Source organism: Meles meles, chromosome 7, assembly GCF_922984935.1.
Source record: "Meles meles chromosome 7, mMelMel3.1 paternal haplotype, whole genome shotgun sequence".
NCBI lineage: Eukaryota > Metazoa > Chordata > Mammalia > Carnivora > Mustelidae > Meles > Meles meles.
The window spans coordinates 112,196,996-112,219,044 of NC_060072.1; the positions used below are offsets into that span (position 1 = coordinate 112,196,996).

A 22,049-nucleotide genomic window follows, 5' to 3' on the forward strand; every position below is an offset into this window, starting at 1 on the left:
GGCTCCTTGCTTGGAGCCAGACACAGGGCTACATCCCAGGATTCGGATCGTGACCTGAGCCAAAAGCGGATACTTACTGACTGAGGCACCCAGGTGCCCTTAAGCATTCTTTGTATATTTTAGATACCAGACCTTTATCAGACACATGATTTCAGTTACTCTCTTTCATTCTGTTGTTTGTGTTGGTAGTGTACTTTGATGTATAAACATTTTTAATTTTTATGAAGTCGAGTTTATCTGTTTTCTTTGATTTCTTCTGTTTTTGGTTTCATATCTAAGAAGCCATTACTTACTTAATCCAGAAGTCATGCACATTTTCACCTAAGAAGCCATTACTTTATCCAGAGTCATGCAGATTTTCACCTATGTTTCCTTTTTTTTTTTTTTTAAAGATTTTATTTATTTATTTATTTGTCAGAGAGAGAGAGAGAGAGGGAGAACACAAGCAGGCAGAGCGGCAGGCAGAGGCAGAGAGAAGCAAGCTCCCTGCTGAGCAAGGAGCCCAATGCGGGACTCGATCCCAGGACCCTGGATCAGGACTCATGACCTGAGCCGAAGGCAGTGGCTTAACCAACTGAGCCACCCAGGCGGCCCCTGTTTCCTTTTTAAGAGTTTTATAGTTTTAGCTTTTAAACTTAGATCTGTGTTCGGGGTGCCTGGCTGGCTTGGTTGGTGAGTGTGCAACTCTTGATCTTGGGTTGTGGGTTCAAGTCTTGTGTTGGGTATAGAGATTATTTTTTAAAAATCTTCAAAAAATTTTAGATCTTTGATCCATTTGAACTAATTTTTGTATATGCTATGAAGTAGGCATATAGAGTCATTATTTTGCATGGGAATATGCAGTTATTCCTGCACCATTTGTTGAAAAGTTTCTTCATTCCCCTGTTGAAGGGTCTTGGTCCCCTTCTCAAAAATCACTTAACCTTAGGGGCACCTGGGTGGCTCATTTGGTTAGGCAACTGCCTTTGGAGTTCCAGAATCAAGTTCCACATTGGACTCCCTGCTCAGCAGGGAGTCTACTTCTCCCTCTGACTCTCCCCGTCTCATGCTCTTTCTCTCTCTCTCAAATAAATAAAATCTTTAAAAAAAAAAAAAATCAGTTGACCTTTAATGTATGGATTTATATCTGGCCTCTCAGTTAGATTCCATTGGTTTATTAGTCTGTCTTTATTCCATAATTATGTTATTATAGCTTTGTAGTAAGTCTTGAAATTATATAGTTTGAGTCCTTCTACTTTGTTCTTTTTTAAAATTGCTTTGACTATTTTGAGTCTCTTGCAATTCTGTATGAATTTTAGGATTGTTTTATCCATTTCTGAAAAAAAGGCAGTTGGAATTTGTTTTTTTTAAGATATTAATTTTTAAGGAGTGCCTGGATGGCTTAGTCGTTAAGCGTCTGCCTTCAGCTCAGGTCATGATCCCACTGTCTGTCTGTCTGTCTGTCTCTTTTGCTTTCTCTCTGTCAAATAAATAAATAAATAATCTTTTTAAAAAAGACATAATTTTTAAGTAATCTTTCCACTCAAAGTGGGGTTTGAACTAGAACAGTCAAGAGTCTTATGCTCTGTGGCTTGAGCCAGCCAGGCACCCTGCAGCTGGAATTTTTATACAGATTACATTGAATCTGTAGATCAATTTGGAGGGTATTAACATCTCAAATCAACTTTTTTTTTTTTTTTAAGAATTTATTTATTTGACAGAGAGATCACAAGTAGGCAGAGAGGCAGGCTCCCCGCTGAGCAGTGAGCCAATGCGGGGCTCAATCCCAGGACCCCGAGATCATGACCTGAGCCAAAGGCAGAGGCTTAACCCACTGAGCCACCCAGGTGCCCCTCAAATCAACTTTTTAAGACAGATTCTTATAACCCCATCCCAGATTTTGATTCAGAGCTCATTATTTCTGGAGATGTGTACTGTTTCATTCTTTTCTCAGCTTTTCTATCAGGAACAGATATTTGATCTTGAAACCAGAGTTTGAGTGGGTGCATGATAAAATTTCCCTGCATTCTTTTCCTTCAAATCTGTCCTCAAATCTGTCTCCCCATGTACAGGATACCTTGGGGTGTAGGAGCACTGAGTTCGAAAACTACCATCATAATTGGCTATTTTGTACTTTTATTTTTTAAACATTCGTAATTGAAGTATTTTTATGTGCAGTGAGTTAGCATGATGGTACGTATGTTGGATTTCTGCAGTTAAGGTAGGTCTCTTGGATGACCCATTCAAGGAAATTCACTTAATCCAGCTTAATAAAGCCTCTGTCCTTCCCCTACTGATGGAAATACTGGGGCACATATTGAGGCCAGATTTCCAGATCAGACTGCACAGGTTTGGGCAGATGCAGCAAGAATGAGAACGCTGGCCAGATTTCCTGGGATGGCGCCAGTAGAGCTGCTGGTGACCCATCTTGCTCTCTCAGATGCAATGAGGCAAAGGCTATTTTGTACTTTTAAAAATCTCTCTACTGTGGCATCATTTGGGGTTTTTATTTTTGCTATTGAGTAAATGATTGAACAGTGTTGTCTGTATGTTCAGTGGATGTTTTTAATTTGATTATGACTATTTGGGTTTTCTTTTTTTTTTAAGATTTGATTTATGTATTTGAGAGAGAGAGCGAGAGAGAGAGCATGAATGTGGGGTTGGTCAGAAGGAGAAGCGGACTCCCCACCAAGCCAGAGCCTGTTGCCGGTCTGGATTCCAGGATCCTGAGATCATGACCTGAGCTGAAGGCAGATGCTTAACTGACTAAGCCACTCATGTGCCCCTTATTTGGGTTTTCTAGAGCAGTGTTTGTCAAGGCTAACTGCCTGAATGCTTATTTTAAAAAGATCATGGGAGGCCACTTGGATGGCTCCGTCAACTGGGCATCTGACTTCCTCTCAGGTCATGATCATGGGGTCCTGGGATCAACCTCCACACTGGGCTCCCTGCTTGGCAGGGAGTCTGCTTCTCTCTTTCTCTATCCCTCTGCCCCTCCCAATGCTCGTGCTCTCTCTCTCAAATAAATAAAATCTGTATAAAGGTTTTTTTTTTAAGATTTTATTTATTTATTTGTCAGAGAGATAGAGAGAGTACAGGCAGGCAGAGTGTCAGGCAGAGGCAGAGGGAGAAGCAGGCTCCCCGCAGAGCAAGGAGCCCGATATGGGACATGATCCCAGGATGCTGGGATCATGACGTGAGCCAAAGGCAGCCGCTTAATGGACTGAGCCACCCAGGCATCCCCAATAAATAAAACCCAATAAATAAAAAAATAAATAAAATAAATTAAAAAAAAAAAAGGATCATGTGTGTACCTGGCTGGCTCAGTTGGTGGAGATGTGATTCCATCTTTGGGTTGTAAATTCCTGCTCCATGGTTGGGTATAGAGATTACTTAAAAAGAAAAAAAAAACTTTTTTCTTTAATCTTTAAAAAAATAATCCTAAAAAAAAATCATGGAGCCCTACCTCAGACCTGTTAAACCAGATGTTCCATGATGGGGTTTGGGAATCTGTATTTTTAATATATTTGCTCAGTAATTTTATTTTATTTTTTTTTTAAAGATTTTATTTATTTGTTTGACAGAGAGAGAGATCACAAGTAGGCAGAGAGGCAGGCAGAGAGAGAGGAGGAAGCAGGTTCCCTGCGGAGCAGAGAGCCCGATGCGGGGCTCGATCCCAGGACCCTGAGATCATGACCTGCTCAGTAATTTTAATGTGTGTTCAGTTTGGAGACCCATAGATTTTTTTTTTTTTAATTTTATTTATTTATTTGACAGAGAGAGAGATCACAAGTAGGCAGAGAGGCAGGTGGGAAGCAGGCTCCCCGATGAGCAGAGAACCCAACGCGGGGCTCGATCCCAGGACCCTGAGATCATGACCTGAGCGAAGGCAGAGGCTTTAAACCACTGAGCCACCCAGGTGCCCCGGAGACCCATAGATTTAGAAAGTATTTTGCTTTGCCCAGACAGCTGTTCTTTTTTTTTTTTTTTTTTTTTTAAGATTTTATTTATTTATTTGACAGAGATCACAAGTAGGCAGAGAGACAGGCAGAGAGAGAGGGGGAAGCAGGCTCCCTGCTGAGCAGAGAGCCCAATGCGGGGCTTGATCCATGCGGGGCTTGATCCCAGGACTCTGGGATCACGACCTGAGCCAAAGGCAGAGGCTTTAACCCACTGACCCACCCAGGTGCCCCCCAGACAGCTGTTCTAAACTTGTTGATCTGATACTCATTTTGAAAGCTCTGAGTGTATTTCAGGCTGGAATATGATGATTGCTGACTCACTTTACTCTTGATTTGACACTGAAGTGGGTCGGATTTGGAGTGCTAAAGTCTGTTTATCTTTGAAACATTTTTCTCTGGGTTTATAGTGGAGGATTTATGCTGCATTGGTCTACTGCGTAGCTCTTTGCTTTTGAAAGTCTGGGTTCGAGGGGTTGATTAAATGAAAATCACTGAATCTGTCTATGTCATTGGTTAGCTAAATAAATAGCCTTTTGTGTCCTGACAGCAGTAGACTTTTTCTGGTTTAGGTTTTCCACATGGCTTATTATCAAGTATGACAACTTGTCCTGTGTAATCAGCATCACATTAGTCTCATGAGAATAGACACTCCTTTAATCAGCTGCTTTTCTTTAATCTAGTGGGTGAGGCATATGGTAACCAAGACATTATTGTCATTTACTTTGTGGCATGGTGGTAGTATTTGTGGTGGTGTGATTGGGTGTGTGGGTGTGTATATGTTGTAGGTATGTAGATTTTCTAAAAAGAGACAGACGGCAGGTAAGACATTCGTATATTCCTTATTTTTCACTGTATATCAAAAATTACTGTGTTTTAGAATTCAGCAATAATTTTATTTTTCAGAACATCTACTTTCCTAAAGATTTTTAAGTAATCTCTTTATCCAGCATATAACCTCAAGATCAAGAGTCACATGCTCTATGGACCAAGCCAGCCAGGAGCCCCCAGAAGATCTACTTTCTAGTCTTGTTTTTCTATGATTTATTTGAGCCTGGCTGAATCATTTCAACTTCTGTAAGTCCCATATTCTTCATATAACAAGGAGGATGGACTAGATGGCCTTTATTTTACAGATCTGCCCAAATCTAAAATTGAGTGATTCAGGCACTGACTAAAACTCCATAAGCATAGAGATAATAGTTGAAGTCTTATTCTTTCCAGTCCTCTTTTATAATATTCTCTATCACAATTCCATCACAATAAATAGTCTAATTACTGTCCTATATGTTTTTGGTTTGTACTCTTACTGTCTTATGTAAAATGACTTCTCACTTTTTGTCATTTGACCAAGCCTCAAAATAGACTGATAACTTTTTAAAATTCTGTGATGTATGAGTAACTTTAATTGTATTGTTTCCCCCCTCTTAAGTGTCTTCTCTCACCAGCAATGTTGTCATCTATATATGTATATCTATACATTGTAGTCATTTGAGTCTTCGTCATAGTGACAGCGAGAGCTATCACTAGCAAGTATTTGAGTACTTTTTAGTCCATGCTTGACACAAGTCTAGGGCAAAGGGAGTAGCTCCAATAGTTAATAGTATGGTCAGAATGATAATAAATTATAAAATCGTTGAACAGTATAAGGCAGTATATACTTCAGTGTTAAACTCTGTGGCACAGAAGGAATGATATGAATGTTCAAAGAGCAGTGATACAGTAGTAGTCAGTGAAAAAGATACTGTGGAGTAGTAGAGAGACTTAAATTGGTTCTTGAAGAGATGGACAGAATTTGAATAATCAGGAAAAGGAAGGGCAGTCCAGGTTAGGTAAAAATGTAGTTGTAATATGTCCTTTTTATTAGTGAAGAAGTTGGCAGTGAGTCCATACAGGGCAAGAATACGAATGAATTTTTTAAAAATTCCTTACCACATATAACTTAATGTGGCTTATAATAACACATAATGGAAAAATCTAAATGAACTGATTAAATAAAAATATTCTAGTAAATAAAATCAGAGTAGGAAAACTATACATTTCCAGTAGGAATAATAGATCCTTAGTCCCTAAGGTCCCATATGGTAATACTAGCATTGAGCAGTTTATTTCGTTCTGAGGCAAAAGCCAAAAACAAGTGAAGATATACTTAGTTCCAGATTTTTTTCCCCCATAACTAGAGGCTATACTAGTTTCTTTTAAGTGGAACATTATTCTTTAAAAGATACTTCTTTTCACTTCAAGCTTTATTATGTAGGGCACAGAGAAATGTAGAAGATGTTGTGAATATCAAACATGGTATTAGTTTTCCGAACACTGTCTCTTAATGTGATTCTGGCTAAAAGCTAAGAAAATGGCACCAAAGTGCAGCCGAGTTAAAACAACTAATTAACACTATATGGGATCCTAGATTATATGTATGCACTTCTCTGATGATCCAGCTTACTATGAGGATAAAATCTAGAATGCAGAGGAATGGAGGGATTACCTCTCATGTCAGACTAAAAAACAGATTTGGGGCACCTGGGTGGCTGAGTGGTTGAAGGGCTGACTTCATTTTGGCTCAGGTTGTGAGATTGAGCCCTGGGTGGGGCTCTGCGCTCAGTGGGGAGTCTGCTTGAGATTCTCTCTCTACCTCTGCTCCTTCCTCCCCAAATAAATAAGTCTATATTAATAGAGATTTAATATGTAATAAATAATAAATAGATGATAAATAAATCTCTATCAGAAGAAAAGATTCAACAGGTTGTATTCTCTAGCAAGAGTCCAAAACATTTAGGTGCTGTACATTTCCGATTAAGGGCAAGTGAAGAACAAACTAGCTAGCAGATGTTAAGTCTGAAATGTTTTTACGGAACTTAAAAGGCTAACCAAAACTTTCTCGACATGATTGTTATGCTACTTCTGTCTTGGAAGTATGATTGAAGGATTGCAAGCAGGTAAAAGAAGGATTTCTCTCTCTCTTTTTTGTCTTTTCACTGACTACAAGTCAAATTTGAGAGGCCTCAGATTGTTGATTGTTTTATTTATTTATTATTTTTAAAGATTTCATTTATTGACAGAGATCACAAATAGACGAGAGGCAGGCAGAGAGAGAGGGGGAAGCAGGCTCCCTGTCAAGCAGAGAACCTGATGCGGGGCTCGATCCCGAAACTCTGGGACCATGACCCGAGCCAAAGGAAGAGGCTTTAACCCACTGAGCCACCCAGGCGCCCCCAAAAGAAGGATTTCTCTTAAAAACACTCTCATTCACTGTAATTCATGACAATGATTGATCAAAATTCTTACGTTTTTGAATGTAAGAGATTATTTTAGATTGGGTAAAGTTTGAAGGCAAGAGACCAGTCACACCTGGAAAACAGAAAACCGTGGAATTTCTTGTATTCAGGAGGGTAACTTCTTAGTAAAACTTCCCAGATGAATTTATTGTGAAATATGCCCTCACATTTTAAAAACTTAACCTTCCTTCTGAATTTTCTTTTTAAGATTTTATTTATTCATTTGAGAGAGAGAGAGCATAAGCGGGGGAAAGACTGCGGGAGAGGGAGAAGCAGACCCTCCGCTAAGCAGGGAGGCCGATGTGGGACTTGATGCCAGGACCCTGGGATCATGGCCTCAGCTGAAGGCAGACGCTTAACAATCTGAGCCACCCAGGCATCCCACTTTCCTTCTGAATTTTTGAATGTAAATTAACTCTGTTGGATATGTGTTCAGGGGAAAAAAGAAGTTTTAAATCAGTTGATATTAAGCCATATACAATATAGGATAATAACTCTTGTGTTTCACGTTACTTGGCATTATGTAGACTATCAGAAGATTGGTTCTGCTGATTCAAACTCTTATAGTACTGAAAACAGATTCTGTGTAAGCGTCATTGATTAGAAATCTGTGATGAACTGATTCTGTTTACAGAGACAAGATTTGGGGAAAGATCACTGTCAAATCGTAACAACATTTTAGGGAGCCAAAAGGACTGGTGAGTGGGAGCTACTGTCTGTTGAGCATTTTCGATGTAATGGGACTTATCTTATTAGCCTTGACAACATTCTTTTGAGGTAGGTATTATTTTCCCATTTACATAAGAGGAAAGGCTCAAGAAGATTATTTTCCCTAAGGTCACATGTAATGATGAGCTAGAATGCTTGAATCCAAAGCTTATCTTCCACTTTATAGATCTTCCTTCCAGGAAGCCAGAAGGGAGAGAGATAATTTCATTGAAAGAAATAAGATTGACCTGAAATTAATTTCCCAGTCTGTGTTTGCCTTGTTTTAATAATGTCACAATATATTCTGGGGGTCACTTTACCTAGTATAGTTACATTAATCAGTGCTGTTGCAGAGCTGCCTGAATGTGTGTGTGTGTGTATTTTTCTTTTCTTTTTTTTTTTTTAATTATCTCTGAAAGGAAACCGTATTAGGGGTGCCTTGGTGGCACAGTTCTTTGAGTGCGTGACTCTTGATTTTTTTCTTTTTTTTTAAGAATTTATTTACGTATTTGACAGAGAGACACAGCGAGAGAGGGAACACAAGCAGGGGGAGTGGGAGAGGGAGAAGTAGGTTTCCCACCAAGCAAGAGCCTGATGTGAGGCTCGATCCCAGGACCCCAGGATCATGACCTGAGCTGAAGGCAGACACTTAATGACTGACCCACCCAGACACCCTGACTCTTGATTTTGGATCATCAGGTCATGATCTCAGGATCATGGGATCGAGCCCTGTGTCGGGCTCTGCACTCAGCTTAGTCTGCTTGTCCTTCTCCCTCTGCTCCTCCCCTCACTTGTGCTGTGTCTCTCTCTCACATAAATAAATAAAATCTTAAAAGAAATAAAATAAAAGGAAACCTTGTTGCAATTACAAACAGTACTTGAGATTTATTAGAAGTCTGTCTGTAAGCCAAATAAGCCAGTCTCCAAAGACAAATACTGTATGATTCCACTTACATAAAGTACTTAAGAGTAGTCAGATTGGAGAAACAGAAAGTAGAATGGTGGTTGCCAGAAGCTGGGGTGGGGCGGGGGGAAGGAAGAAATGGGGAGTTATTGTTTAATGGGTGTAGAGTTTCAGTTTTTCAAGATGTAGAAAGTTCTTGGGGCCCCTGGGTGGCTCAGTTGATTAAGTGTCCAACTCTTGGTTTCAGCTTAGATCATGATCTTAGATAGGGTCCTGGGATTGAGCCTGTGTCAGGCTCAGTGTTTAGTGGGGAATCTGCCTGAGGATTCTACTCCTCTCCCTCTGCTCCTCTCCTGAGCTTGTTCTCTCTCTCTCTCTCTCTCAAATAAATAATTATAAAGAATAAATCCTTAAAAAAAGGTGGAGAAAATTCTAGGGATGGATGGTGGTGATGGTAGCACATTATGAATGTAAGTAATATAGCTGAACTACACACTTAGATAAAACGGAAAATTTATGTGGGGCACCTGGGTGGCTCAGTGAGTTAAAGCCTCTGCCTTCGGCTCTGGTCATGATCCCAGGGTCCTGGGATCGAGCCCCGCATCAGGGCTCTCTGCTCTGCGGGGAGCCTGCTTCCTCCACTCTCTCTCTCTGCCTGCCTCTCTGCCTACTTGTGATCTCTATCTGTCAAATAAATAAAATCTTTAAAAAGAAAAAAAAAGATGGAAAATTTATGTTACATGTAATTTATGTTACATGCAGAAATGATAAGTGAAATGTCATTAGGCAAATATATTAATCATGACATTGAAGAGATCCTTTGTGTTACACTTCAACTAGAAATACCTAAGAAACTACTTTTTTCACAAAAAATTATTTTAAGTTTTATTTTGGTTAGTCTCAGCTCAGAAGTAAAGTGTTTCATGTTACCTAAAGGAAAATTGTGTTTGTCAACTTTAAATTTGAAACTAATAAAAAAGAATCTGTGAAATGTCGAAATATTCAACCTTTTGTTTTTCAGAGGTATTTTTAAAGACATAGGGATGCTATAATAATCAACTTCTTCATCTAGGGTTGCTGGCTGGCTCAGTTGGTAGAACATGGGACTCGACCTTGGGGTTGTGAATTTTAGCCCCATGTCGGGTGTAGAGATTATTTAAAAATAAAGTCTTTTAAAAATCAAGTTACTTGGTCTAAATTAATAGGCTCATCTTTTAATTCAGCATTTATTTGCTTGCAGAAAATGGAAATACGCAAGTGGTAAATCCATCTCTTTCTAAAACTTATCAGTGGTAGAAAACAGTGATACAAACCATTAAAAAAGCACTGGAAATGTGTCTGTAAATAGATTCTGAATGTGAGAGGTGTAGGGTTTCATATTTGGAGTCAGTATTTTAGATGAAATGTTGAGGCAGGAGAAATTAGTAGATTTTAAAGCATCTTGTCTCATTTTCTCCTTTGGAGCTCTCTTCCCATTTGTTCTCCTTTCTGTGCCACAGACCAAGACCTTCTTTTCCTTTTACTGCATAATAATCGCTTGTGGCCAATATTTTTGGTATACTCATAGTTCTCTTAAGTTGGAGGATATAAATCTTTTGAGGATAATAGGCCTTCTCTTGAGCTGCAGTTTGCATGCAGATGTGAAGATAAGGGACCATGAATATCAATTTTTGAAGACATCACTTATTGAGACAACGTTTCAGGTTTCTTTTTCTATTATTATGTCAAAAATGTTTCTGCGATATTTCCTTCCTAGCTTCCCAACTAGAAGATGAGGAAAACACAACCTGGATTAATGATTTTTTTAAAGCATTTCATTTATTTATTTGAGAGAGAGAGAGAACATGCATGAGTGGAGGGGAGGGGCAGAGGGAGAGGGAGAAACAGACTCCCCGCTGAGCAGGGACCCCCACCCCCACCCCCACCCCCCGCCAGCTCCAGGCTCAATACCAGGACCCTGGGACCACAACCTGAGCTGAAGGTAGACGCCCAACCAACTGAGCCACCCAGGCACCCCTGGATTAATGCTTGATATTCAGACTTTATATTTTATAAAAATTTCAGATTTTATATTCAGAATCTGTTCAGTTCACAGCTCCTCCATTGTGGTGGTCTAACCTACCCAAGCTTCAACTTCTTCATCTTTCAGTATCTCTGAGCCGAGTAGCCTTGATAATGAGTTTTGATTTGTATTTTCTGACTTAAATAGTTAAAATACTACCTATATTCTAATGGCTTCTCTCTCTCTCATAGCTTCACAACCTCTGGATCAGGAAGTTTTATTAAAAGTTAAAACCGAAATTGAAGAAGAGCTAGAATCCCTGGACAAAGAAATTTCTGAAGGTCTGTTTATTCTTATTTTCCTAGGTAATTAATGGACTAAGTTTGGTGTAGTTTACTGTTGGTTTGATATTTTACAGTAGAGCATTTTCAACATTACACAGCTTCATTGGTATAGGATTATCAGGGCGAAACTAGAAGGTATCCTTTTTCTTTCCTGGGCGATAGGTTTATAAATGTTTCCAAACCATACCTAACAGCCTTTTCCTGGTGTTAAGTAATAGACAGCAATCATGTGCCGGTACTTTCCATTTAATATCATTTGATTTATATTGGTGTTTTTTAAATTAATAACATTAAAGGGGAAATTGTAAGTAAGTTGTTTCCATTTTTGCATGTATGTATACTATAGATAGTTGTAAGAGTAATATACATGTAATTTTGTGGTGGATGGGTGCTAGCTGCATGCTTTACTGGGATTCTGTGCCCTGTATCCCATTTGTACCTTGGAACAACAATGATTCTGCCTGTTCCTCCCCCAGTTAGAGCATGGCAGTATAACATGGAGTAAGGAAGCAGATGAGAAGTTGGTAGTTTGAGCTGAGAAGAGAGAAGCTGTGATTGCTTCTTTCTTGTGCAACATTTTGTACTCGCATCACCTTCATAGTTTTAAACTTTATCCATGGGGCGCTTGGCGGCTCAGTCGGTTAAGGGTCTGTCTTCAGCTTGGGTCATGGTCTCCGTGTCCTGGGATCAAGCCCTGTATCAGGCTTCCTGCTTGACGGACAGTCTGCTTTTCTCTCTTTCCCTCTGCTGCTCCCCACCACTTGTTTTCTCTCTCTCTCTCTCTCAAATAAATAAAATCTTCAAAAAATAAAATGTATCCATGCATAGGAATGTTGAGTGCAAAGTTTCATTTAAAAAAGGGAATGAAAATAAAAAATAGAAAAGGAAATGAGGGGTGCCTGGGTGGCTCAGTGGATTAAAGCCTCAGCCTTCAGCTCAGGTCATGATCCCAGGGTCCTGGGATCAAGCTCTGCATCGGCCTCTCTGCTCAGTGAGAAGCCTGCTTCCTCCCCCACTCTGCCTGCCTTTCTACCTACTTGTGATTTCTGTCTGTCAAACCTGCTTCTCTGCCTACTTGTGATCTCTCTCTCTCTGTCAAATAAATAAATAAAATCTTTAAAAAAAAAAATTAAAATCTTTAAAAAATAAATTAAAAAGGGAATGAAAGATACAGAATTGTTGAATCACTGTATTGTACATGTGGAACTAATATAACACTGTATGTTAAATATACTGGAATTAAAAAACTTTTTAAAAATATTTATTTATTTATTTATTTATTTGAGAGAAAGAGAAAGAGTGTATGTGCACATGAACTGGGAGGGGGCGGGCAGGCAGAGGGAGAGGGAGAGGGAAAAGCCAGACTCCTGCTATGCAGGGAGTCCAATGCAGGGCTGGATTCCAGGATCCCGAGATCATGACCTGAGCTGAAGGCATGTGTTTAACCAACTGAGCCACCGAGGTGCCCCTTAAATAAAAAGCTTTTAAAAACAATAATGAGGGGCGCCTGGGTGGCTCAGTGGTTTAAGCCGCTGCCTTTGGCTTGGGTCATGATCTCAGGGTCCTGGGATCAAGTCCCGCATCGGGCTCTCTGTTCGGCGGGGAGCCTGCTTCCCTCTCACTCTCTCTGCCTGCCTCTCTGCCTACTTGTGATCTCTCTCTGTCAAATAAATAAATAAAAATCTTAAAAAAAATAAAAACAATAATGAGGGGCACCTGGTTGGCTCAGTGGGTTAAAGCCTCTGCCTTCAGCTCAGGTCATGATCCCAGGGTTCTGGGATTGAACCCCGCTTCAGGCTCTTTGCTCAGCAGAGAGCCTGCTTCTCCCTCTCTCTCTTCCTACTTGTGATCTCTCTCTGTCAAATAAATAAATAAAATCTTTAAAAAATATATATCGAGAGTAATCGACTCATCCCATCAGGTGGAATAAACTGATTAGAATCTAGCTTAAGAAGTATCATATTTATAGGGATGCCTGGATGGTTCAGTGGGTTAAGCCTCTGCCTTCGACTCAGATCATGATCTCAGGATCCTGGGATCTTTGTCTGTCTAATAAATAAATAAAAATCTTTTAAAAAGTGTCATATTTATAAAGGTAAAAATGAAATCTTAAAAACAAAATACTAAGAGTGGGATGATAGAGCTAGAAGTTGCTTTCCTTTTTTTTTTTTTTTTTTTTTTTTAAGATTTTAGTTATTTGACAGAGAGATCACAAGTAGGCAGAGAGGCAGGCAGAGAGAGAGGGGGAAGCAGGCTCCCTGCTGAGCAGAGAGCCCGATGCAGGGCTCGATCCCAGGACCCTGAGATCATGACCTGAGCCAAAGGCAGAGGCTTTAACCCACTGAGCCACCCAGGTGCCCTCCATTTATCATTCTTGAATGAAACTGGTATGTAGTAACATACTAAATTGGCTTGTGTAATTTTTAGAAAATTATTTATTTGATAGAGAGTGTGCATGAGAGCAAGCACAAGTTGGGGGGAGGGGCAGAGGAAAGGGAGAAGCAGACTCCCCACTGAGCAGGGAGCCCATCATAGGGCTCAACCCCAGGACCCTGGGACCATGAACTGAAGGTAGATGCCCAACCAACTGAGCCACCCAGGTGTTCCTGTGTATTTTTTTTTTAAATATTTTATTTTTTATTTTTTATTTTTTTTAAGATTTTATTTATTTATTTGACAGAGAGAGATCACAAGTAGGCAGAGAGGCAAGCAGAGAGAGTGAGAGGGAAGCAGGCTCCCTGCCGAGCAGAGAGCCCGATACGGGACTCGATCCCAGGACCCTGAGATCATGACCCGAGCCGAAGGCAGTGGCCTAAACCACTGAGCCACCCAGGCGCCCCTGTGTATTTTTTTTAAAAGATTTAATTTATTTAAGAGGGAGAGAGCATGGGCACACGAAAGTGGGTGTTGGGGCAGAGGGAGGCAGAGAGAGAGAGAGTCTTAAGCAGATTCCTCCCTGAGATTGGAGCCTGTCATGGGGCTGGAATTCACAACCCTGAGATTATGACCTGAGCTGAAATTAAGAGTTGGACATTTAACCGACTGAGCCACCCAGGTGCTCCTTGGCTTGTGTGTTTTAGCAGTTAGTTTAGTCTTTTTTTCTTGTAAAACTAAAATTTTCCATAAAAATCTTTCCTTTAAAAAAAAAAATCTCTAAATATTAAGCCTTGTGTTCTGGAAAGATTAATATTGTGTAATGATTGTCTGGCCTTTTTAAGTGGCTTATAACCATTAGCTTGTTTCCAGTAGTAGATGTCTTAATGAAGTTTTTTTTTTTTTTTTAAAGACTTTATTTATTTGACAGAGAGAGCTCACTATTAGGCAGAGAGACAGGCAAAGAGGGGAAAGCAGGCTCCCTGCTGAGTAGAGAGCCTGATGTGGGACTCGAACCCAGGACCTGAGACCATGACCTGAGCTGAAGGCAGAGGCTTTAACCCTGAGCCACCCAGGCGCCCCAATCCCTTGGGTTTTTATAGTACAACTCTTTTTTTTCCTCAGATTTTAAATTTTGGGGTTTTTAGGGTTTTGTTTTTAGTAATTTCTGCACCCAATGTGGGGCTCAAACTCCTGACCCCAAGCTCTTCCAACTGAGCCAACCAAGCATGCCTATAGCACAACTTTGGTATTATTTATTAAAATAGGTTTTTGTTTTGTTTTTACCCTGTCTTCAGCATTCACCAGCACAGGCTTTGACCGTCATACTTCTCCTGTGTTCAGCCCTGCTAACCCAGAAAGCTCCGTGGAAGACTGCTTGGCTCATCTTGGGGAAAAGGTCTCACAGGAACTGAAGGAGCCTCTACAAAAGGCATTGCAAATGCTCCTCAGCCAGTGAGTTACCATTGCTGAGGGGAACGTGCTTCTCTAAAGTAGTCTCTGGATCTCTCAGGCAGCACTGGATTGGTTAAGGCTTTGTTTTAGGTGAACGGTGTTACTTCTTTTCTCAGTTCCCTTTTTCTGTCTTTGCTTTCCTGAAACATCTGTTTGTGTTTTGAGTGACAACTTTTACATCAAAGGGGTGACTTAACTTTTCTGACATGGATTTGATCATTTATGTTTACTTGTTGAACTGTCACGTTTCAGCAGATGCTTTCACTGCTTTGTAAGTGTAAATATGAGCTATTTCACTTGTCCTGACCACTTTTCACTATGATTCTGTCTGGGGGCAACGTAAATATAATGGTTAGGGTTTTATGCATTGTAATGTTAGGTATCCCAAATGTTGCTAAACTTTGCAGTTGTACATCTGTCCATGAGGCTGTTGCCACATTCTTATAGTGAGAACTTCTCTGCTAACTATGGTTTTGACTGTTAAAGCTCAAGGCAAGAAGCTTGCAGTGAAAGTACATTAAAATAGAACCAAGTCATTTATTGTACATCTTAAAAACTCTTTTCCTTTAATTCTTTGCTGAGAATCATTAAAGAATTGATATGAATTAGAAAAAAAATGTTTCAATGAAGAATGACACCTGAAACAGGATGAAGACTGTTTCTTCACTAAAAGGGTCAAAATTGAGATGCCAGATTACTGATGTAGTAAGGTAATTCCTTTCACATAACCAAAGATTGTATGTTGCCATTTATTAGAAGGAAGCAGTTGGGAGTTTAAGGAGAATTCATTTTGTTTCTGCATATTCTGGTGACAATAGCAAATGTAAAAAATCCAAGTTATGTATAAGACACTGAAATGAAATCATATTTGGACTTTCTTAACTTTATATATAGAAAAATTTAAAAAGAAAATGTGAACAGAAGACTATGGATGTCAGAAAATAAAACTTAAGTAAGAAATTTGGTTGTACAGGGGTGACTTTAAGAGTGTTCTCTGGAGTTTAGGGGCCCTGAGAATGTGAGGGACAGGGTGAGTGGGTGGGGTTTGTTAGGCCTTTGCTAACACTTTTTAAACTAGAATAGCTATATTTTCATACATTTTTTAAAATTGAGGTTTCATGTAAGATTTAAAGAAACCTACTGTTTTGCCAAAACAAAAAAAGCTTGTAAAAGCTATTGGGATTGGGAGTAAAATAACTGAGAAGTAGAAAACAAAAAATTCTATCTGTAACTTTGATAAAAGCTATTTGCGGCTAACCATTTCATTCTATATCGAAATTTCCCCATCTATTAACTTTAACTTTACTGGGGTATTATAAGCTCTCTGAAGAACAGTATCATATAAGTAAAATACTTTTTTGGCATCCTTTTCATAGTCTACAGGAAAAATTGATAGCTTCTCACTGTAAAGTAAATTATATTAAAAAAATATATAGTTAGATGAATACCTGGTGTTTAGGTACCCCTAAACCCTGAATACCGACTATTTCTTATTTTTATTTTTATGTATTTATTTAAAGATTTCATTTTTAAGTAATTTCTACACCCAGGGTGGGACTTGAAACTCACAACCCTGAGATCAAGAGTCACACACGCCATGGACTGAAACATCCAGGCACTCCTGACATACTTATTTTTTAAACTGGTACCTCTGGTTGTATATCAGAGTCAGGCCTCTTTATGAATAAATTTTTCTTCAGTAATCTACTTTTAAACGTTGTTAAGCTTTATTGCTAATACCTTAAAAGTATCTGATAGTGAACTAGAAGTATTATATACAGGTTAATAGGAATAGTTTGTAAGGTGGAAAATACCACCTACTCTTTCAGACAGTTTTGTTCAAGTGGGAAATTAATCCTGAACTCATCGGATAACCAAGCACCAGCAGTGTGAAAAGGTTCCCTTCACCCCTTTTTCTTCTTTGCTCTGTTCAGATAGCTCATTTGATAGAACTGATTTTTCAGCTAGTTGCTTTTCTATGTTTTAGATTTCCTTTGAATGTTTTATTTTAGTCTGCTGGATCTTTTATGTGCATATATGTGTGTACATATAATGATTCAAATCATGTTTCATTCTGAAGGATGCTAACGTACTTTAGCCTGATAGACAGACTACCAATAAGGACTACTGTGATCCACAGCAGCATCAAACAGTTCAGGAAAGGAAGTGAAGGGACTGATAGACGCAAGTAAACTTCAGGGAGACTATAGGTAGGTAGACTATATAGTATCTAAAGTTCAAGTTTTATAACTATGTACTACTTAAGCTCAAGGCTTCTAAAAAGTTCTAAGCTTACTTTAATGGTAATATAATATCAGGAAGGTAGTACACAACATCTTCCTAAAAAGATCATCCATATATCTTAACGTCCTTTCAGCATCACTGTGGTATTGATTTTATATTGACTTGTGTGAAAGAATGATACCTGTGTCAACAGAACTGGTTTCTGAAGTATGTGGATCAGCATTGTACAACAGATAAAATGCAAGTCATGAAATGCAATTTAAAATTTCCTAGCAACCATATTTTTAATCTATTTTATTCAACCCAGTATATTCAAAATATTACAGTTTTAACAGATATTCAATATAAAGATATCAATGAGCTATTTTACATTTTTTTTCCTTACTAAATCTTAGAAATCTAGTGTGTATATTGTGCTTTCAGCATATCACTAGCCGCATTTCAGATGACCATTAACCACATGTGGCATTGAGACATTATTGTGGTATGTTTCAAATCCTAACTTAAGATAGGAGTAGTGTGGCCTTTGGACCCAGATCTAGTTGGGTGTGAATTCCTGCATTGCTGTTTGCCAGCTGTGTGGATTTGGGATGGTTTCTTAGCTTTCCTGAGTTTCAGTTTCCTAATGTATAAAATGATAGTATGCAATGTAAAATATAAATATATAAGAATATAAAACTGAACAGTAGGCTACCGATAAGTGGTAGCTGTCCTCCATTATTAAATTTCATAGCTGAGGAAATCACAGACCAGGGTCAGATGAGAATATGCCTTTGGAATGGATTTTAAAATCCTATAAAAGCAAGAATTCTTTCCTTTTTTATGTATATGTGATTAGTTTGCCAACAGAAGTGAGGGGTAAATTTTATTAAATGTGATATTTAGGCTGTTGATGCTTTCATATGCTACTTGGTACCAAGTATTTTTTTTTGTTGGTGGTTGTTAATTTGTAAATGAAATCAAGTCTTATACATAGTACCTAAAGTCCATCAGTAAATTACTGAGTGTTGTCATCACTGTGATTTCAGTTCTGGTATTACTAGAACTTAACGTGGAAATAATCAGAAAGGCTTATCTCTGCCCTCCAGGATTTCATGTCATAAGACGCCAAGTTAAAAATAGAGCTCTGTTTACTGGCCTTGTTTAGTACAACTCCTTATATCCTCAGTTTGAGACGTCTTTCAGTGACATGTTTAATTTTGAGGTGTTTGAGGTTTTTTGCCTTTTAAAAAGTTAAAATTGTACTTTTACTAATGAGATCATTTTTGTTACTGTTTTATCTTACTTTAATAACCCAAATGTGTGTTTATCTACAACATGGAAATCCTCTTGGATAAGTTTCAAACAATTATTTTTAAAGTGTTATTATTTATTATTATCTTGTTATGTTATTAGCTGTTTTCCCAAGCTGATAGCATGTCTCTCCGCCAATAGGGAATGCTTAAAGTAAATGCATACCAAATGCTAAAAGCCATGTCTCATACAAAACAGTATACTGAATATTCTTTGGTACTTTAGAGAAAGTTCAACACAGAATAGTGACTGTATATTTATTCATCTGGCAATCTAGAATTTTCCTTCTTTGTGACCCAGACTTTTAAAAAAAAATCTCTACAGGCCAGTGACGTATCAGGCATATCGGGAATGTACACTGGAGACCACAGTTCATGCCAGCGGCTGGAATAAGGTATTAACCAAATTATCTTTTCTCTTACAAGATTTTAGTGTGTTGATTAAAGTGTAGGAGAAATTGTTAACATCATATAAGAGAAAACTGTTAGAGCTCATTATTTAATGTATAAATCCAATTGTGTTAATGGGTGTTTTTGAGGAAAGTGGTTTTTTTGATTAGCACTGTGAGACTCTGGTTGGCCCAGAAATATGTGTCCCATAGTATGCCATTCTTCCTTCCTATCTGTTCTTGAATTTTCTGTCATTTCTTCACTTCTCTGTATTAGACATGACACTTAACTCCAGATGGTTTTTTGTTACCCTGTGTGTATGTCTTGGGGTGAAAAAGAATAAGAGCTTCATTTGTGAGACCGCTTCTTCTTGTCTCCCCCCCCCCTTTTTTTTGTTCTTCTAGTTCTCTTAAATGAGTAATACCATTTGTGTTTTATAGTTTACAAGGTATCTGAATGTCACATCTCATTGGATCATTACAACCATCCTTTGCAGAAGACAGAATGGATTTTATTAGCTTTTGTTTTGTTATATATTTAGTTATATCAGGTGAATAATCAGAGAAAAAAGTTAAGTGACTTCTCCAGGACCCTTTGACTAGGAAATATTGGAACCAACACTAGAGCTGAGATCTCAGATCTTCTGATTCCAGCTTTAGTGTTTTTTTCTGCTGTACCATACCGCTTAGCCATGATCTCAGACTCTATTATCTATTTATCACCTTGAAAAGGCAGAAAGTTTAAAGAAATGCAGTATAGTGGGGCTCCCCTCAATATGAGGAAGAAGTGTGGCCCTTAGTGATCTTGTGCTAGGGATGAGAAAAATTCAGTAGAATCATTTTTATAAATAGCCACCTCTACTCTGAATTGATTTTTTTTTAAGTTTTCATTTTATCCAACAATTCCACACATCACTCAGTACTCATCACAAGTGCACTCCCTAATCCGATGGTTTAAACCTGTTTAAACCATCCCCCACCCCTTGCCCTCTGTTCAGAACTGTTAATTGTGTGAGCCAGACTATGTGATCTACGTACCTAAGTGATGTATATTGTTTTAGTCACTTTATAATACAGGCCTTGGAAGCATTATAGTATAATAATTAGCATCATAGGCTTCGTAATTGGACTTGTTCAGCTTTGTCACAGACTAGATGCATATCTTTGGACAGTTTATTAAGCTCTCAAAATCTAAATTTTCTTTTCTTTCTTTTTTTTTTTTTTTCTTTTTTAAGTTTTGTTTAAGTAATCTCTATACCCAACATGGGGCTCTAACTCATGACCCCGAGATCAGAAGTAGCACACTCTTCCAACTGAGCCAGCCAGGTGCCCTTCTAAATCTTCATTTTCACATATATGAAATGGATCTAATACTAACCTCATAAATTTTACTAGATTTAAATGATATAATATAGGTTAAATACTTATTTAGCACATTACCTGGCATCATAATAAGCATTCAGTAAATAGTGGCTATTAAGTTAGATTTAATGTCTGAGAATTTGTTCCAAAATAGTCACTGTTACGGGGTTTTACTATGTTATTTAGCTGCAAATAACTTATTTAAAAAGTTTGTTTAATTTTCCCCTTTGGAATTAAAAAAAAAGCCCTTAGATATTTAAAATACACTTATTTATTTTATAAATAAGAATAAAAAAATATAAATAAGAATGAGCGTGGTTATGATATATTTCTTAGTATGTCAAACAACACATGTTTAAGTACCTAATATTACTCACTTTCTTCCCGTATTTTATGTTTTCTTCCTTTCACTTTGTCCAGTGACTGTTAATAATCAACTCTTGTATGTTCTCCTCCCCTCGATCCTAGGGTTGTCCTAAAAAAAAAAATCCGAGTAAACCCCAGACTTCACTATCTCTCTTCACCCATCTGATTTTTCCATTGTCTGCTTCATTTTAGTCCCTCAACTGAACCAAAGGCCAAGGCTGTGGCTTGAATAAATACCTTATATAAATGAGGCCTGCCAGTTAGAGCATTACTTGCTCTGTTGAATCCAGTATTACTCTCCTACTGAGTCCTCTAGGGCTGAAAATAATATGGCTGTCCGGTAGGTAAATGAGGCTTAAATGAAACATGCATCAGAGAGAAGAGGCAGAAAAATGTCCACAGAACATGCCATGTTAGGGATAAACTGAGTATCTGTTTATATATATAGGGATTTGAAAGCATCTTGGTAGAATACTCCATATCAAAAGAAGTGGAGGAAAAATCTGGTCACAATCCTGTATTAATAGTATGATCCTTTAAAAAAAGAAGTTAAAAAAAAGTCCATGTATAAATGTAGGTATGTATATGCCTAGAAAAATAATTGAAGTATGTGCCAAAACATTAAATAATACATAGTAATTTTCTCTAAATTATAGGTTCTTTTCCTTCTTCCCCTGCCCCCACATGGGTACTGTCTTTTCCTATGTAATTCTTTCCTGAGAAGAAAAGAAGAAAATAATGATCAAAGAGAAAAAGCCATGAAATGCTCAACTTTGCCTTGTCTTGGGGATGTAGACCCTACCAGAAATATAATTATGCTTAAATACACTAATTGAAGGCACTGTGCATGCCATTGGACTGCTGACTATAATTACATTATCTGCAAAGTTCCATAACTGCTCATGACACATTAATGACACTGTATTTTTTTGATCTTGATAGAAACAATTATTTTGATGGTGTTGTGTCCTGGTACTGTAAATGGTGTGCAGAGACAAACCACGCTTACATCTTACTATCTTCTTTTTCTCACCCTCCTTATATCCTTTTTGTTAAAATAAACACTGTAGGGTGCCTGGCTGGCTCAGTCAGTAGAACATGTGACTCTTGATCTCAGGGTTGTGGATTTGGGCCCCATGTCGGCTGTAGAGACTATCTAAAATAAAACCTTTTAAAAAAAAATAAATAGGAGTGCCTAGGTGGCTCAAAGCCTCTGCCTTCAGCTTGGGTCATGGTCCCAGGGTCCTGGGATCGAGCCCCATATTGGGCTCTCTGCTTAGCAGGGAGCCTGCTTCCTCCTCTCTCTCTCTGCTTGCCTCTCTGCCTACTTGTGATCTCAGTCTGTCAAATAAATAAATAAAATCTTTATTATTATTTTTATTATTATTTTTTAA

The 22,049-nt window shown here is 38.3% G+C and overlaps 1 protein-coding gene and 1 pseudogene across 12 annotated transcripts in view; one reads left to right on the top strand and one right to left on the bottom strand.

Annotated features, from left to right (window-relative positions):
* BCL2L13 (BCL2 like 13) overlaps positions 1 to 22,049 on the top strand; it is an 85,523-nt gene that overhangs the window by 22,381 nt on the left and 41,093 nt on the right. For 4 of the 12 annotated variants that reach the window (XM_046010970.1, XM_046010971.1, XM_046010978.1 and 1 more), the window contains exons 3-5: positions 11,082 to 11,171; positions 14,846 to 15,002; positions 18,864 to 18,933. In XM_046010970.1, the coding sequence (XP_045866926.1) occupies positions 11,082 to 11,171; positions 14,846 to 15,002; positions 18,864 to 18,933 (317 nt within the window). Of the gene's footprint in view, positions 1 to 11,081; positions 11,172 to 14,845; positions 15,003 to 17,082; positions 17,213 to 18,863; positions 18,934 to 22,049 lie in introns of those variants that run through there. The other 8 variants (XM_046010979.1, XM_046010980.1, XM_046010975.1 and 5 more) reach the window with 6 other exon arrangements.
* Positions 2,237 to 2,415, bottom strand: LOC123945964 (annotated as a pseudogene).